Below are 18,891 nucleotides of genomic sequence, written 5' to 3' on the forward strand. Positions count from 1 at the left end.
TACGCTATTAGAATATGATGGGGAAGATCAATTCACCATGAATTTGTGACTTAATTATATGGGGGGGTAATATTTTGAAGTATGTTGATTGCTTTGGGATAGTAGTTTTCTCTGTTCCTCTGAGAATTTAGGTTTCTAAATGATTCTCTCTTGCTATGAGGCCTTGTAGGCTTTGTTTCTGTTGCTTTTATTTTATTTTATAGTGCTATCAGCTTTTTTCCCCTTCTTTTAGTCTCAGGATGCAGGAATCAAGACTATCACTATGCTGGATGAACAAGGGGGTGAGTTGCAGTCATTGGCAGAAACTCTTGACTAATGACGCCAGAAAATCCTTTCAAATCAGCCATGTCTAAAATTAAGCCTTGAAACTCCCTTCTCTATATCAGAGGAGAGTGATATGTTTTTTTTTTTTTTTCTGATTTGAATTATATCATGTTCATTACCTATTTGAGGTGGGGGCAACAATGCCCAATTGAATACCAAGTATTTGTCAGGTAGCAGGACTTACTATGTGTATTTGTCATATGTACATTAGATACTATGATATTCTTGCATCATTTTCAGAAATCAAGTTAAGTCTTTAAATAGGTTTAGATTCAGGTGAGCTTGGAAGCATTCCATTTGAATTGGCTCTGAGCAATCTGGCCTAGGTTTTTTTTTTAAGATTGATTGATTGATTGATTGATTTAGGATAGACAGAGAGAGAGAGAGAGAGAGAGGCAGAGACACAGGAGGAGGGAGAAGCAGGCTCCATGCCAGGAGCCCAACATGGGACTCAATCCCAGGACTCCAGGATTACGCCCTAGGCCAAAGGCAGGCGCTAAACCTCTGAGCCACCCAGGGATCCCCTGGCCTAGGTTTTATTAAACTTATGATAGCCTTCAAGTTTTGTACTTATGCAGAGAGAGAAATGCTGGGGATCCTGTCTGGTCAAAGTACACTTAATTTGGTTGCAAGGGCGATCTCTAAACAAACCCTCACATGCTCCTATTATGCAGATTTCTTTAGAACAAATCTTCCCACAATAAGAAGCCAAGTGCCTCAGGATCAATTTGTGAAAGATTGTTTTCATGTTGAACAGTATGTAGTACCTTCTGGTCCCTGATACAGTCACTGGGATGGCTTACCAGTCGATTCAAAGTTGAAGTTTTTGCTGTTTCATAATAATAGTGTCTTCTGGTTGGCACTGTGAATATAACACAGAGTGTAACTTCAACAACTTATTCTCAGAGCAACTAAACCGCATAGAAGAAGGCATGGACCAAATAAATAAAGACATGAGAGAGGCAGAGAAGACTTTAACGGAACTCAACAAGTGCTGTGGCCTTTGTGTCTGTCCATGTAATAGGTGAGTTGAGAAATCAAGACTTTTTTAAAATTAAAGTGAGAGCATCCCCCCTCACCCTCCAGAAAAGTCAAAAGTATGACTGGGCCTAAATAAGGAACTTTGTTAGATAAATTTAAGCTGTTTTTCCTTCAGGCAGATCAAGCTTTTCGTGTAAATGGGCATGTTCACCAAAAACCACGGCTTAAATTTGGTCAGTCCTTGGATCAAGTCCCAATTTCATTTTTTAATAATACAGGAAATATAGGAAATATACCTGGGTAATATACAGCAGGATGGAATTAGTGTCTTTTCCTTTCTAACAAAGAATACTAACAAAAATACATATGTGGTAGGCACATTAGGAATGGCCAAAGGGAGTAAAGGACTTGGATCCTGTCTTCAAAAGGCCTACCATGTAGTTGGATATATGAGGAAGAATAGCAAAACAGTAGAAAAATATATAAATGTAGAGCTAGGTCATATGTCAGCAAAAGCTAAGGAAACAGAACTGGTAAAATTTGGTTTGGAGAAATATTACAGGAGAGAGAGGACTTGCACTGGACTCAGATTACAAGGATTTGGATGGACATGGAAGAACCAGAGGGGCATTTCCTAATGTAAATAGAAATGACAGAGGAGCTTGACTTAACTGAGCTACATGATTCATATAGATAAGAAGTGAAAAATAGACATAAGTAGGCAGACTAAGGGGTTGATGGATTGTATTACATAACTGCACTAGTTAGGAACCTTTTGTAATCTAGGCTGGTGAGGTGAGGCATTATTATTGAGATTAGAGAAAAAGGTATAAGTCAAGGGAATTTATTTTAAAGTAACTGATAGTATGTCAAACATGAAGAAAGAATCAAAGAAGTCTCTGAAAATTTGAAGTTTCTAGTAAACTAGGAGATGAAAAGTCTTCAGACTTTTTGTGTATAGTGTATAAGATTATGATTGACAGATTTATTCTTTTTGGTGACTCCATTATGAATATTTAAATTCCCTACTTATTCTTTGATAAACCAAACTCCATGTTGTTGACAAATATTTTATGTATTTCAATCAAGATGAGGTTTGAGCTAAGGCAGTAAACCATTATCTTCCCTTCCGTCTGTTATTAACAAAATAACGGCTTTGAACTTTCCCTTTAGTTGAAGTGACAACGTCTGGAGATTGAATGACCATCCTTACTGCTAAGAGCATTCATTTTTTAAGAGCTTCATAAACATTTGTTCATATAGTTGTTGTCTCAGCTGGTATTTTATTTTATTTTTTTATTTTTTTAATTTTTATTTATTTATGATAGTCATACAGAGAGAGAGAGAGAGAGAGAGGCAGAGACATAGGCAGAGGGAGAGGGAGAAGCAGGCTCCATGCACCGGGAGCCCGACGTGGGATTCGATCCCGGGTCTCCAGGATCGCGCCCTGGGCCAAAGGCAGGCGCTAAACTGCTGCGCCACCCAGGGTTCCCTCAGCTGGTATTTTAAACCAAGAATTTGATACAAAGGTTTACATACTCTGCATTTTTACCTCTCAAAGGAGTTAGGGATAGAGGAACTTTTGCTATATTTTTATACTTTTATTTATTTATTTTTCTAAAGATTTACTTATTTATTCATTCAGAGAGAGAGCGAAGAGAGAGGCAGAGACACAGGCAGAGGGAGAAGCAGGCTCCATGCAGGAAGCCCAATGTGGGACTCGATCCCGGGTCTCCAGGATCACACCCCGGGCTGCAGGCGGCACTAAACCGCTGCGCCACCGGGGCTGCCCTATTTTTATACTTTTAGATAGGTGTTTTCATGTGACAGCATTCTCTGTGCCATATCTACAAGAGAAAATAGAACTAAGTTGCTTATTGGTCAACTCTAGTGTCTGTTTTGAGCATAACAAGTTAAAATTTGACAGTGTTCTTCCTGGTCTTGTTCACTGGCTTTCTATTCTAAGACAAATTTGTTGGCCTGTTTAGACCTTGGTTGACTCTCTGAAAGTGCATTTTTAAATGACTATGACTTGTCAATCAGGGTTTAGCAGATTACCTTAAGCAAACAAGTTAGAAATGCACAGATTTTTAAATCTAAATTCTTTAACTATGTTTTACAAACTTGTGCTTTTCTTCTGTGCTCTATGTGCCCTTTTGAAAGTGTAGAGGAGAAAAAAATCAAATGAATTTCCCTGAGATTATGTATTAGGAGATGAGCAAGGCTGAAGAAGTCCTCCCTAAAACAAAGAGCAAAAAAGAGCAAAATCACGGGTTTTTGAGTCAGGAGTTGATAAACAGGAAAAGCAGTAAATCCTCAGATGTTCTAGTATCTTAGAAAGTGGGAAATGGAACGACAGAAGTATTAATTATTAGTAAGTATTACTATTTCACTTCATATACCCCAGCCAAGCAAACGCAGGATTTTCTGGGACACTCGTGGGAGAGAAGATAGAGTATGACTCTGAGGCAGTCTGCAGCCTCTCACCTCAGCTGAACCCTTTCTCAGTAGGTAGAGAAGAAGGCACTTCTTAACAGATGGAATCAAGGGGCTTCTATAAGAGAACAGTTGTTCCCTGAAGCGAGAGTGATATTCCAGTTTCAAGATGTCAGATTTTAATGCCTTCCTTGTGCCTATCTCTTCTTTATAACATTGACTCATTGGCCTATATGGTATCCTTATCCTCAGCTCTATCTAGTATTATTCCTGCCAGTGTCTTGATCTTTCTAATTTTATCTACTAATCCAGGTTTTAGTTAGGCTTATCGTATAAATAGCCATAACATGAGCTTCTCAAAGGCAGACGCTGGATCATGTAAGGCTAGTATTAATTCTGATAGTAATAAAAACCCAGGTTTACAATCTCTTATCTGCCATTTAGAAATCTGAAAAACTCTGAAAACCAAGCATTTAGGTTTGGGGTTTTTTTTTCCCCATAATGTGCCACAACTCATTAATTAGGCTATAAAAATGTAACATGAAGTGAAGCTATTTATATATAATCTTTAGGGATCCCTGGGTGGCGCAGCAGTTTGGCGCCTGCCTTTGGCCCAGGGCGCGATCCTGGAGACCCGGGATCGAATCCCACGTCGGGCTCCCGGTGCATGGAGCCTGCTTCTCCCTCTGCCTGTGTCTCTGCCTCATTCTCTCTCTCTCTCTGTGTGACTATCACAAATAAATAAAAATTAAAAAAAAAATTTATATATAATCTTTATCACACTTAGTGTAAATGTTAGTTTGTTTCACTACAAAAATATTCATGTATTTATTGATTTTGTGGTACTGCTCAAAATGTCTTACATCTAAGGGTTTAGATGAGATTTTTGGGCCTATATATTAATGTAGACTCTTATTATTCTTAGCACTTTATTTTTTTTTAAGATTTTATTCATTTATTCATGAGAGACACAGAGAAAGAGAGAGAGGCAGAGACATAGGCAGAGGGAGAAGCAGGCTCCATGCAGACAGGCTGATGTGGGACTCGATCTCGGGACTCCAGGATCACGCCCTGGGCTCAAGGCAGTGCTAAACCGCTGAGCCACCTGGGCTGCCCTATTCTCAGCACTTTAAATGTAATCCTAATCATAACCTTAATATGAGATAGATTTTCTTCTTACCACCATTTTACATGTGGGGAAGCAGGCACAAAGAGGTTTAACTAGAAATGGAAGAGCTGAGATTCAAAAACAGGCAGAGTCTCAGCTTTTAACTAGAAGCCTCATTGCTTGACTTTGACAGGAAAAGAATTTTTTGTTGTCACTGTTGTTAGATGTATTGCTATATAGGAAATGTCTTGAGTAGATTTGTTCTTTGAGATTTCTTTTGGTTAGTAGTATTGCATTGAAGCCAAGTTAGCAAACAAAACAGACGTGGAAATTGCATTACTTAACAGAACCCTGTATGAGAAGGGAATTTTAACTATGTTGATTCTTTTTATTTTTATTTTTTATTTTTTTTTCAAAGATTTTATTTCTTTATTCATGAGAATACACAGAGAGGAGAGAGAGAAGCAGAGACACACAGGCAGAGGGAGAAGCAGGCTCCATGCAGGGAGCCCGATACGGATACTACACTTGATTTTAGCCAAAAGGCCGATAGATAGACTCTATCCCGGGTCTCCAGGATCACACCCTGGGCTGAAGGCGGCGCTAAACCGCTGAGCCACCGGCGCTGCCCTAGCTGATTCTTTTTAAAGGACTATCAATTTAAACAGACTACCAGGATTAAACTTCAAGATTGTGAATAGGTGTCATTGTTAGCCTGCTACTATTTGAACCATAGCACAGATAGCACAGATCCTTTTTAAAAATTCTGTTATCTTTGACAGTAACTTTGATAAATTGTCATTCTAATTGTTAAACTAATTAACAAGAGTTTAAAAGGAAGCAGACTTAAAATGAGAAGTCTCAGAAGAGTAAACTCTCTGGTGTCCCAGTGTAACTATTCTCAGACAAGGTATTCTTCTGTCTGAACTTGCTTCTCTTTGATGTGTACTTATAATGGCAAACACATGATTTGAAGACAGATTTGTATTTCTGGACCACTTATTAGAGAAGTTCAAAATTGGTACTACAGATTTTTTCTATTCAAGTCTTATGTCATATTGAGATACAAATCAGCTCTGATTGTTAAAATAAATGATAAATTATATTTTCGTCATCATTGGAGTTCCCCCCATCCTACTCACTGGAGATACAAAGATGAGTAAGGCATGGCTCTGAAACTGTTTCATTTGTCATTACTCTATTCTTTTGTGTACGTGACATGGTACCTGATACATAGTAGGTATTCAATAAATACTTGCTGATTGAATGTTCTTAAGAAACTTGTTGACTGATGAGAGAGTTAGACGTGTAAAAATATTTTTCTTAATTAAATGTAAATAAAGTATATAACAAATAATTAGGAGAATTCTGTAATCACCAGGAAAGAATGAAGAAATTTTAGAATCTCTCCATTAGTTTTTACCTTCTCTTCATACTAATTTTCATAATTTTAGGAAAGAATATCATCATCCAGACATTTTTAGGAAAAATGAAGTGTGCTGTGGTTTAAATCACTTTCCTATTGTTCTTTTTATCTAGATTCTCAGATGTTCGTTTCTATGAAACTGGGCAGGAATTTAAATGCATTATGTTTTTAGAATTCTAAACTTCTGTTTGACTGGCATTCACTCTTTTCTGCATTTCATTTTCTTAATTAATCTCTTCCTTTCTAATCTGCTTACTAAAAATGAAGATTTAACGTCAGGAGCCGAGCTCAATAACTGATCAAAGGGAACTTTAAGATGCAGTCTTGTGGCGCAGTTTGGGCTGTTAATCTGCTATCTAAAGGTGATGCTTCAAAGGCTTTTCTGTGCATGTGCATGGATTTTGTGAATGGTGGAAACTGTCTTTAATATTGTGCTGTGGTGTGTAATGTAAAGTGAGTTTGTTCTGGGTGCCGTATGCCAAAAGATGGACTTGACAAAATGTTCTTAATTTATAATGCCACCCTTTGACTGATAGCTCTGACAACTAAGTTTTTGCTAAATAACATTTAAGATTATAAAAATGAAAACACCCCTGAAGTTTCTTAAGAAGTTTTAATTAAGTTGATCTTTATAGAGAATTGCTTCATCCTAGTTCTGATCAAAGGTAAGGGAATTCAGGCTAAATCTATATCTCTCCATAGGACTTCGATTGCAGCATCCTATCTTCTGTTATTTCCCTGTGCCTTTCTGGTTCCAGAATCAAGGTTTTTCCTATTAAAGAGTTGCTTCTAATGATTTGGATTCTCCATAACTTAGGCCACTACCAAATTGGAATTAATTGCCAAGCTAGTCATCTTGAATACCATTTGGAACAATGTGGGATATAAACTTAAAATGTTACTTTATTCTTGCTTTCAAATACCTTATCTGAGTTTCCCTCTTAATCTGCTCTGTAATTCCTATTATCATGTGTTAGCTTGCTCTGGTTTCATGTTGAATTAATACAGAGCTAACTAATCTTAATATTTTATGAAAGTTAACCCTGTAGTCTGCCTACTGTTTAGTATAATGTTCGACTCCTTAATTTTGGATCATAATAGGAACTGTGAAGACCACGGTAAAGGTTAGAAAATTAAACATTTGATTTTTTACCCTTTGTTTCTTGCCCTCTTTTTTCTTCTCTCATGTAGCATAATCACCCAACACACACATACACACACACACACTCGTGCTCATTCTCCCTGTTACGAAAGAATTATAGCTAATATTGGGTTTTCTTTTTACTATTTTTATTCAGTTATTATTAATGTTGACAACCAAAGCTCAATAAATTATTAAAATTACCATGATCATATCTGTTTTTAATTTTTTAAACTGTTTTCCATTTTAATTTATTTTTTAAGTAAGCTGGGCATGGAACTCGGTGCAGGTCTTGAATTTAGGACCCTGAGATCAGACCTGAGCTGAGATCAAGAATCGGATGCTTATCCAACTGAGCCACCCAGGCACCCTGTGATCATATCTTAATACTCGTTTTCTGCTTTTCAGCAGCTTCTTGATTAAACGATATTTCAAATTCTTATTTCAATCTTGCCATTTTTGAATGAGATATTTATATTGAAAAATGGTAATGATTATTAGACTCCTCAAAATTGACAGGATAAATCTAACTTTCCAAGTGGCATTCTTTTTTTTTTTTTTTTTTAATTTTTATTTATTTATGACAGTCACAGAGAGAGAGAGAGAGAGAGAGGCAGAGACACAGGCAGAGGGAGAAGCAGGCTCATGCACCGGGAGCCCGACGTGGGATTTGATCCCGGGTCTCTAGGATCGCGCTCTGGGCCAAAGGCAGGCGCTAAACCGTTGCGCCACCCAGGGATCCCATCCAGGTGGCATTCTTTTTTTTTTTTTTCCAGGTGGCATTCTTAATAACAATTCAATCACAAATTTGCTTAAGCATTTTATCATGAAGTCTAATTTCTTCCAGAAGGGCTGTAAATTTCATTAAGCAAAAGAGTTCAGTCGCAGATCAGAGTCATTTCTTTCTTATTGTAGGCCAAAACAACCTGGGCTTAGATGTCTTTTTATGTAGCCATCTTCCAAATGTATTCAGCTACCTGTAGATCTCAAAGCTAGTGAGCGTTAATGGGCCAGAAGAGTAAACATGCCATTTGGTAATCCCTGCACTAAGAGACATGAACTGTTAAGGATCAGGTTGAGGTTAAAACCAAAGAATAAAAATATTTGACTAATGCTTTTCAAAGCAATTTATACCCATTATCAGTAGAATTTTTTCACAGCCCTGTAAAGTAAAATAGCCCTGTAAAATATTAGAACAGTATTGTTATTTTATCTTAGTTTTACATATAAGAAAAAGGATGCTCAGTGATAGAAGTCTGCTTAAGGTTCTACAGCTATGGAATGACAGGTCTAGGATTGGGATTTAAGTCAATATACTACAAATCTTGTGGCCTTTGTGAAAAAGGAAATGTTGGTGTGTAGTTTTGCTTCCTTCAGATTAATAGCTCAGTGTCCCAATATAGAAATACTAAGGTAGACTATTGGAGGGGGTGGGGCTGGGGAATCAAAAAAAAAAAAAAAAGTAGACTATTGGAGTAATAACTAAAATACTCCTACAAGAGATTGGAAGTCTCTAGACAGTTTCTTTTTCCTGGCTGGGAAGCTAAATGAGCTTTTGAATTTAAATAAGACAATAACAGCAATAAAAGATTCCCAGACTCTACTCCATACATACTAAAGCAGAATTTTCAGAGTGTAACTTTTATGCATCTGTGTGTGTGTTCAAAGGCCTCCAGGTTGCCCTGCGTCCAGTCAGGTTTGGGAAATGTTACCTTTAAAGCTTTTAAGACCCTTGAAAGAAGACAAGATTAAAACCATCATCATCATCATTATTAGATAGGCAGCTACTTGATAATTTCTTACCAAGAAACTTTCAAAGGTATTCCCTTGTTGGTGGACAAACTCCAGGGTAATGACAAGTGGCAGGATAAACTGGAAGGGATTACCTAGAGTACAGGTGCTAAAAGAGACATGAAGCTGTCGTGTGGATGAAGATACAAAATCAACACCATTTAAAAAGCGTCTCGGGATCCCTGGGTGGCACAGCGGTTTGGCGCCTGCCTTTGGCCCAGGGCGCGATCCTGGAGACCCGGGATCGAATCCCACGTCGGGCTCCCGGTGCATGGAGCCTGCTTCTCCTTCTGCCTGTGTCTCTGCCTCTCTCTCTCTCTCTGTGTGACTATCATAAATAATAAAAAAAAAAAGCGTCTCTTCATAAACATGCAGAGCATGTTATAACTGCACAAAGAAAGTGCAGGTTTTTTACCCAACTCATTTGAAAGTAAACATGACAACCCAATGCAAAGCTGTAAAAAGAAAAATTCAAAGCCAGCTTTTTGTACATTTCTCCTTGATATTAGAAAACATCTAGGATTCAGGCCTCTTAAAGGGAGGATTTGATAATCAGTCTGATTCTTTGTTTATAACACAAACCATGCTTTATTTTTTTATTTTATTTTTTTAAGATTTTATTTATTTATTCATGAGAGACAGAGAGAGTGAGAGAGAGAGAGAGAGGCAGAGACACAAGCAGAGGGAGAAGCAGGCTCTACACAGGGAGCCTGACATGGGTCAGGAGTCCCGGGACTCCAGAATCAGGCCCTGGGTTGAAGGCGGCGCTAAACTGCTGAGCCACCCGGGCTGCCTACAGACCATGCTTTAATTGAAACTCATTCATAATATCATGTTAAGACAATTTATTTGCATCCTAAGCTCCCTATAACTAATTCTAGCAGAAAGAATTCTAAAAACTTAAAGGAATTTCAAATCTTATCTCTTAAGGTTGAGAAGGAGGTTGGAGCATATATATATTACTTGATAGACCAGGAGCTGGCAAGTCCTGTCCCAGTCTACTCTTTATGTCTATGGCTTTCAGAAACATAGTATCTTTTATTTAGTGACTTTTGAATTCCAGCCCTCACTCTTTCACCTGTTGTACAATCTGACATCCTGATAAAAGCTGCACTTACCGGGGCACCTGAGTGGTTAAGCCTTCGCTCAGGTCATGATCTCTGGGTCCTAGGATCAAGCCCCCACATCGGGCTTTGCTCAGCAGGGAGTCTGCTTCTTCCTCTCCCTCTCCTTCTGTTCTCTCTGTCTCTCAAATAAATAATTTTTTTTTTAGAAAAACTGCATTTACATTACTTTTTTTTTTTTTAAGATTTTATTTATTTAGTCATGAGAGACACAGAGAGCCAGAGACATAGGCAGAGGGAAGAGAAGCAGGCTCAATACAGGAGCCCAATGTGGGACTTGATTCCGGAACTCCGGGATCACACCCTGAGCCAGAGGCAGACACTCAACCACTGAGCACCCAGGCGTCCCTATTACTTCTATTAATACATCTGGTTATTAACTTTCTGATAAACTAATATGCTGTTTATTTTATTCACTTGGGATTCTTCTGCTTTAGAATTTTGTCTGAGACTTAACCTTATATACATGAAAATGGGTTTCATCAAACTAACAGATAATTATATATAAATATTCATTTAAAAAAGGTATATCCTACCTTGTTCCAAGACAGATTTAACATGGCTTATTAATAAATTGATTAATTAATTAAACATAGTAGCCCAAGTAGGAAATTGATTTTGAGCACTTAAAGTGGAACCAAGAAAGGCACTTTGATTAGCTCTTCAGTGTTCATAGACGTATTTACCTTTTCAGTACCTCTTATAAAAAAAAAAGGTAGTAATATCCTTTCTGTAATCTGATTAAGGTTTAAGATCTGATTATAGGTTTGCTAAAAAGGAATCCTTATGTCTATTAAGAAAGGAGCTACCGTTTTCATAAAAATCTTTCCTCTGTTTTTGTAGTTTGGAAACTTCCTCATTAACATGTGGAATAAATCAGAGACCAATATTATAGCTATATACTTTTTGTTTATAGAAAAGTAAAAAATTAAAATTGTGTAAGTGAAAAGTGTACCTAGCCAAATAATCAGTAAAAAAGTTTTGTGTTATTTTTTTGTAACAGTCATTTAAAAGTTGCTTCACAAGGCCTTCTCCGCCCCCCTCCCCCCCCGCCCTTGCCATTATTACCAGTTTGAATGGTAAATCCCTATGTTAAGCTCTGGTTTTGTCTATATCAGTTACACCTAAAGTATATGTTTTTATTTTTAAGAGGTCTGGATTTAGGATCATTTTTTTAAAAGGAGGAAAAGTAAACTCTTAAATGAAGAAGCCCTAAATCAAAGAATTTATAACTGGTGCCAGAGTGTCTCAGATAGTTATCATTGGCTGTTCAATTTGGAAATAATTCTTATGCCTTTCCTTCATGATGTTTGTTTTTTAATTTAATGCAAAATTCTAACTTTAAAAACTGAATCAGCTGGATCTACTCTGGTTCAAATAAATGGGCACCTGGGATCTGAGTGTTGCGTACTCAGCCTTTTTTCTCTTTCATCCCTCATCAACTTGTGAGATCTCTCCAGGAACCTCATCAGGCATCACGGAACACCTTTCCTGAGGAATTTTTTCCACTGTTTCCTTTTCTGAAGACTGTCAAAGGCTAGGGGAACCTGGAAAATCAGATAATTGCAGTTCACTACTTGCTAACTACTTAGTGAACATTTCATGGAAATAGTTGAACCTTTAAAAGAATTTTTAATGTCATTGGGCTTACACAATTCATTTTTTTCCATATATTGTATTGCAACAGAGCACAGTATAGCTAATCTAGATCTAGCTGTAGGTAGCTTTTATGCTAAGGTTGCTAGGGTCATCCTCTAGGTAAAAAGAACTAATAATTACAATTTTTCCCTCTTGCTTTTTCATATCTTTCTACACTCCTGACTCTTATATAGGACAAAGAACTTTGAGTCCAGTAAGGCCTACAAGGCAACATGGGGAGATGGTGAAGACAACTCTCCTAGCAATGTAGTATCTAAGCAGCCAGGCCGAGTGACAAATGGGCAGCCTCAACAACCAGCCACTGGAGCAGTTAGCGGTGGATACATTAAACGGTATGCCAGCTCCTCCTGATGTTTTTACCCCTTTCCTAAATGAATGGCTCAGGAGGGTGGGTGTTGTTAAACACGAACCCTAACTCATCAATCAGAAATAGTGTTTATTCCATTTGAAAATGTATTTTAAAATCTGCCTTCTAACAAAATGTTGACTGTGGTTATTGACTTTCATTGATGGATTAATGTTTCTTTATATTTTTCAGTACTTTCAAAATTACCCAAGTAAGCATGTTTTAGTTCTATAAATAGGAAAATGTGTTTTAAAATGTATCATGGGGATCCCTGGGTGGCGCAGCGGTTTAGCGCCTGTCTTTGGCCCAGGGCGCGATCCTGGAGACCCAGGATCGAATCCCACATCGGGCTCCCGGTGCATGGAGCCTGCTTCTCCCTCTGCCTGTGTCTTTGCCTCTCTCTCTCTCTCTCTCTCTCTCTCTCTCAGTCTGTGACTATCATAAATAAATGAAAATTAAAAAAAATTAAAAATAAATAAAATCTTAAAAAAATAAAATAAAATAAAATGTATCATGTATGGGATACCTGGGTGGCTCAGCATTAGAGCAACTGCCTTTGGCCCAGGATGTGATCCTGGAGTCTTGGGATCAAGTCCCGCATCGGGCTTCCTGCATGGAGCCTGCTTCTTCCTCTGCCTATGTCTCTGCCTCTCTCTCTTTCTCTGTGTCTCTCATGAATAAATTCATAAATAAAAAAAATAATGTATCATATAGGAGTGCCTGGATGGCTCAGTGAGTTAGGCATCTGACTCTTGATCGCAGCTCAGGTTTTGATCTCAGGGTCATGAGTTCAAGCCCCGTGTTGGGCTCCATGCTGGCACCCCCCCCCCACCAAAAAAAAAAAAAAAATCTAGAGTTAGGGATTGGCTAGATACCTATAAGGATAACAGTAAAGGGCTAGACGGTAAATATTTTAGACTGCAGCCTGGTCTCTGTTGCCAACTACTCAACTCTGATTTATGGTGAAAGCAGCAATAAATAATACGTAAGCAAATGAGTATGGCTGTATTTAAGTAAAACCTTATTTACAGAATCAGGTAGAATGCCAGTTTTTTGCCTTTGAGCCAGAATTTTACAGCCTGTTTTACAGCAGTGATACTTTAGACTTAAGGTGCATGAGTCACTTGGGGGTTTATTTAAACATTGAATGCTGGGATCCACTTCCAGTTTCTGATTCAGTAGATCTGTAGTAGAGAGTGAGAATTAGCATGTTTTCATGTCTAATAAGTTCCCAGGTTATATTGTGATCACTCTTTGAGAACCATTGTTCTAGAGTTGTTTCTTCTCCTATACGGCTTTAAGACATTTTGTTCTCTTTGGTTATTCTTTTCAGTTTCTACCACAGGATGTTTTTCAAGAATGGTAACCTGCATTGCTGTGGGTCTAACGCTTGCTGAGGTCATTTTGGTTATTTATATAAAAACTAAATCCAGATTTAGTCTGTTTATAATTTACCAGAAGTACTGAATTTACTGTATTTTTTGTGACAGTATAACTAATGATGCTAGAGAAGATGAGATGGAAGAGAACCTGACTCAAGTGGGCAGTATCCTAGGAAACCTAAAAAACATGGCCCTGGAAATGGGCAATGAGATCGAGGCTCAAAATCGAAAAATAGACCGGATCACAGAAAAGGTAAATGCTCCCTCATGCCACAGGAATTTGAGATACCCACCATTTTTCAGTAATGTACATCTGTGCTTGATATTTTGGGGGGAGAACAATAAGAGATGATCCTGTCCGTACAGGTCTTATACTTTTGATGAGGTGGCAATTCTAACACATTGAAAAATTACAGCTAGGTCCTCCTATCTTTTGCTCATGGCAGTCGGTTCATTTTGAAAGCAAGACCTTAGAATGAAGTGGTTTTATTTAAAATTTCACATATGAAGCTTACAGTCTACTCTGACCTTTGGGAGGGCTATGTAAGTTCCTAAATCCTCATCTCATAAATCAGTAAGTGAAAATCAGTTCTACACAATGGTTCTTGTGGAGTGGACACACAAAACAGGGTCCTATGAGTAAAGAAAAAATGGAATTTTCTTTTTTTTTTTAATTTTACTTCACATGATATAAAAGATACCAAAAGTGAAATTATGTTCGCTTTTTGGATGTGTTGTGCCTAAAAGCCATTCTTGTTATTGTTATTTCATTAAAAACCTCAGTGTGCTTTAAAGGATGGGGTGAGTTTTTAAACTTCGTTCTGTTGAATTACTTAACAGTGTACTTCATTGAGGCAAAGAGTGGTTCATAAGGTGCTTTCAAAGCTGTCTTGTGGGTTTACATATTACCCATCTTTTAAATTCAGATATTGATGCAGGTGGTAATGTATCTATTAAAAAATCTTGAAGAATGTTCTTTCAGATTCTCTGGGTTAGACCTAGAGTAGTCTCAGATAAGATTCTATGATTCAGTTCAGGAAGATTTCCAGTGTCCAAATCTGTAACAAAAAGCATTCTTAATTTCACTGCATCAAAAATGCCATTGATTATAACATACATCCCAGTTAAACTATGAAAAAATGTTACAGAATTCATGAAATACGGTCAAGTTCTTCTGTTATATTTTTGTTATGTTTATATACCCAGTTTTCCCAAATGAATTTCATGTTCTGTTTCTTCTTGCCCAAAATGAATTTTGTGACTTTGTGTTTCCTGAATTTTCTCAGTGTGTCAGTTACTCCAAGTGTATGAAATTTAACTTTTATTAGAGCAGCTTACCTTGTAACATAATGCTGATATATTTTTCTTTTTTTCAGGCTGACACCAACAAAGATCGTATTGATATTGCCAATGCCAGAGCAAAGAAACTCATTGACAGCTAAAGCTGCTGCTGTACTTCTTTATCATGTATTCACTTCTCTAGCTCCTCCTTCAAAGCCATTACCTTTTCAGAGTTTGACGTTTTGGTTCCATGCTCTTCTAAATCAGGAGATAATGTGCAAGAAGGGCCAGGAGTACAGATCCCCTATTTTTTTTTTAATGTTCTCTTTCCTTTGAGGGTACACTATTGCTTGTCTGTCCTTGTATATTTTTTTTTCCTTGATTCATAGTTTTAGATTGGTTTTTATACATCTTATATCGTGTTATTTTTCATCCTTCTCATTTACTTTAGCAGGTTCTTTTGCTTTCAAGATTTGGAAGCATTGCCAAAGACAGCCATGAAGAAGGAAACTGGGGGCAAGGGGAGCATAAGGAGGAGAGGCAAGAGATAAGAGGTTGTTACCTCAGTAAAACTTGCATGCCACAAAGCAAAAATTGCATAGCCACAGTAAAGATCTAGCTGGGTTTAATTTTTAATTTAAGCTGCAGTTATTGCCAGTTTAGGCTAATCCTTGGTAACGGAGCTTTTATACACAATATTTTTGTTATACATCATAACTTGGTAACCTCTGCTCCAAAAAAATAGAATTTTTTCAAAGTGAGCTTAGTTGCTGAACTTCTGGTGATTTGTGTATGTACATAGTGATCCCATTTCATATTGCACCTTACAGGAACACTTTGTATAAATGAATGGCTTTTTATTTTCACGTTATTAGTATCATGGTCCCATTACATGCTTGTTAACCTCATAAATTTGTCATTAGTCTTTGAAGAAAAAAAATATGTAAATATGTATGTGTAACATGAGAATTTCTCTCTAAAGCAGGGCTTAAATTTTTTTGGAGAAGTTTGACAAAGTATATCACGTGAATTCAGATTTACCTCAAAGCCAAGAATTATGTTTTGTTTTGTTTTGTTTTTTAAGAATTATGTTTAGATAGGCTAAAAGAAACTTGTTTTGATCTCAGGTAGAAAAATAGTTAGATTGCTTTGAATTTTTTTGTAGCTTTAGACTTTAAAACTAGAATTTATTGTTTAACTAAAAAGTGATTTGGAAAATTATGCCTTTGGTTTAATTATTGATGACTGCACTATCATTCAGTTAGCCTTGTGGATTGAATTATGTCCAGAATCACATTTATTTAGATCTTGAACAGTGTTAGAAGAATCTGTTTGGTATTTGTCACCCTTATTTAAGAACTAGTGTCTGCATACTTCAAAGCTATTAATGTGGATTGGTTTGACCAATAACCACTGCTTGATCTTTACAATTAAATTTTATAACTAACTAATGGAATTGTTCTTTCAAATAGGTAATGTGGGTTTTTTTTTACTAGTTGGTGGGAACCAGGGGAAGGTGAATAATTTCACTAGCTTGTAACAAATTGAATAAAGCAAAGGTCCATAAATCAAGAAGCACTCTGATGGAAAGCTGTCTTTGGCACCTTTCCCATTTTTTTTTTTTAATTTTTTTTTTTTTATTTATTTATGATAGTCACACAGAAAGAGAGAGAGAGGCAGAGACATAGGCAGAGGGAGAAGCAGGCTCCATGCACTGGGAGCCCGACGTGGGATTCGATCCTGGGTCTCCAGGATCGCGCCCTGGGCCAAAGGCAGGCGCCAAACCGCTGCGCCACCCAGGGATCCCCCTTTCCCATTTTTTATTGGAAATACTGACAGGACTTTTCCTACAATTTGTTATGAGGTTCATTTTAATTATTCTAAGTCTCTTATTCATTTGAGCTTTAATACACTAATGATTGAAAGGATGTTTATGAGCAACAACTACAACCCATCTACTGAAGCTACTGTTAACATGAGGACTTTCATAGGCTGAAGAGGAAAATATTTAGAGTGAGATTCATTCAGGCCCTCTGGAATAGAAATGCTCCATGCCATGGACAGTAGCCCGGGTAGCTCAGCAGTTTAGTGTTGCCTTTAGCCCAGGGCCTGATCCTTGAGACCTGGGATCAAGTCCCATATCAGGCTCCCAGCATGGAACCTGCTTCTCCCTCTGCCTGTGTCTCTGCCCCTCTCTCTCTCTCTGTCTGTGTGTGTCTCATGAATAAATAAAATCTTAAAAAAAAAAAAAAAGAAAAGAAAAGAAAAGAAATGCTCAATGCCAAAAGCAGTAGTTTGGCAGGTAATGGTATATGTAAAGGAAGAAAGTATAAAACATTGGGGATTGTGGTACACATAAATGCCCATAGAACATTAAAAAATTTTTTTTTAAAGATTTTATTTTTTTATTCATGAGAGACACGGAGAGAGGCTGAGACACAGGCAAAGGGAGAGGCAGGCTCCATGCAGGGAGCCCAGTGTGGGACTCGATCTTGGGGTTCTGGGACCACACCCCAAGACGAAGGCAGGCACTCAACTGCTAAGCCACCCAGGCGTCCCCCGCCCCGCCCCCAAAATTTTTCTTACGTTACGGCTAAAGACAATAGTTCGTAGGATACCAAAATGCTGCCCCCACAATAAAATTGGTTAGAAGTGTAAGCTAAGGCACTCAACTGTCTGAATTTATACTCTGCCACTTACTGAGACTGTAAGCCCATTTCTGTGCCTCAGTTTCCTTGTCTATAGATGAGGTTAATATTCCTCCTCCATAGAGTTGTCACAAAAAGTAAGTGTGGGGCAGCCCCAGTAGCCCAGCAGTTTAGCACTGCCTTCAGCCCGGGTCATAGGTCCTGGAGACCCGGGATCGAGTCCCACGTTGGGCTCCCTGCATGGAGCCTGCCTCTCCCTCTGCCTGTGTCTCTCCCTCTTTCTCTCTCTGTGTCTCTCATGAATAAATAAAATCTTAAAAAAGTCAGTGTGGTGATGCATGTAAAGGACTGAGAGCAGCACCCAACAAATATAAGAGCTTAATATAGTTGCTATTCTCTTGGGTGGAGCTCTTTTTGGGTCAGGAATCTCTGTGGATTTGATGAAAGACAACATGGCCTATCTCCCCAAAGAAGTAGATAAACAAAAACTTGAATCATGCATAAGTAAAAATCATGCATCAGTGGGTCTTGAAAGGGACGCCTGGGTGGTTCAGTGGTTTAGAGTTTGCCTTTGGTCCAGGGCGTGATCGTGGAGTCCCTGCCCAGGATCGAGTCCCACGTCGGGCTCCCTACATGGAGCCTGCTTCTCCCTTTGCCTATGTCTCTGCCTCTGTATCTCTCATGAATAAATAAGTAAAATCTTTAAAAAAAAAAAAAAAGAAAGCCCTTCTTTGGATCCCAGGTTACAAACTCTTCCAAACCTTTTGCTACTGAGAAAGAAGAGGGATGAGGCCTTAGAAATTAGGCCCATAATATGCTAGAGAGAGAAGCTGTTGACTTAAAGCCTTTTCTGATTTTCTCCTGTAACGCTATCTAGAAACTTGATTCCATTACTTTTGAAAGGTAGTACCTGAAAGTGGTTAACACAAGCTCTAGAGTCTGACCACCTGGTTTCAAATTTTGCTTTAGTCATTTACTTGTCGTGTGACCTTCACGTAATTTTGACCTGTAGGGATCCCTGGGAGGCGCAGCGGTTTGGCGCCTGCCTTTGGCCTAGGGCGCGATCCTGGAGACCCGGGATTGAATCCCACGTCGGGCTCCCGGTGCATGGAGCCAGCTTCTCCCTCTGCCTAGGTCTCTGCCTCTCTCTCTCTCTCTCTCTCTGTGTGTGTGTGACTATCATAAGTAAAAAAAAAAAAAACAAAAACAAAACAAAAAAAAACCTTTGACCTTGTAACTAAAGA

General features: G+C 38.1%; 1 protein-coding gene across 6 annotated transcripts in view; it reads left to right on the forward strand.

The window, feature by feature from the left end:
• The window catches only part of SNAP23 (synaptosome associated protein 23), a 38,765-nt gene extending 22,545 nt beyond the window's left edge, over nucleotides 1-16,220 (forward strand). For 5 of the 6 annotated variants that reach the window (XM_035709123.2, XM_025473062.3, XM_035709124.2 and 2 more), the window contains 5 exons: nucleotides 233-281; nucleotides 1,231-1,348; nucleotides 12,164-12,322; nucleotides 13,827-13,971; nucleotides 15,095-16,220. In XM_035709123.2, the coding sequence (XP_035565016.1) occupies nucleotides 233-281; nucleotides 1,231-1,348; nucleotides 12,164-12,322; nucleotides 13,827-13,971; nucleotides 15,095-15,160 (537 nt within the window). In that variant the 3' untranslated portion in view covers nucleotides 15,161-16,220. The remainder of the gene's footprint in view (nucleotides 1-232; nucleotides 282-1,230; nucleotides 1,349-12,163; nucleotides 12,323-13,826; nucleotides 13,972-15,094) is intronic. The other variant, XM_049104081.1, reaches the window with a different exon arrangement.
• Nucleotides 16,221-18,891: the final 2,671 nt, after the last annotated feature.

The sequence above is a fragment of the Canis lupus genome, chromosome 30, assembly GCF_003254725.2.
Source record: "Canis lupus dingo isolate Sandy chromosome 30, ASM325472v2, whole genome shotgun sequence".
NCBI lineage: Eukaryota > Metazoa > Chordata > Mammalia > Carnivora > Canidae > Canis > Canis lupus.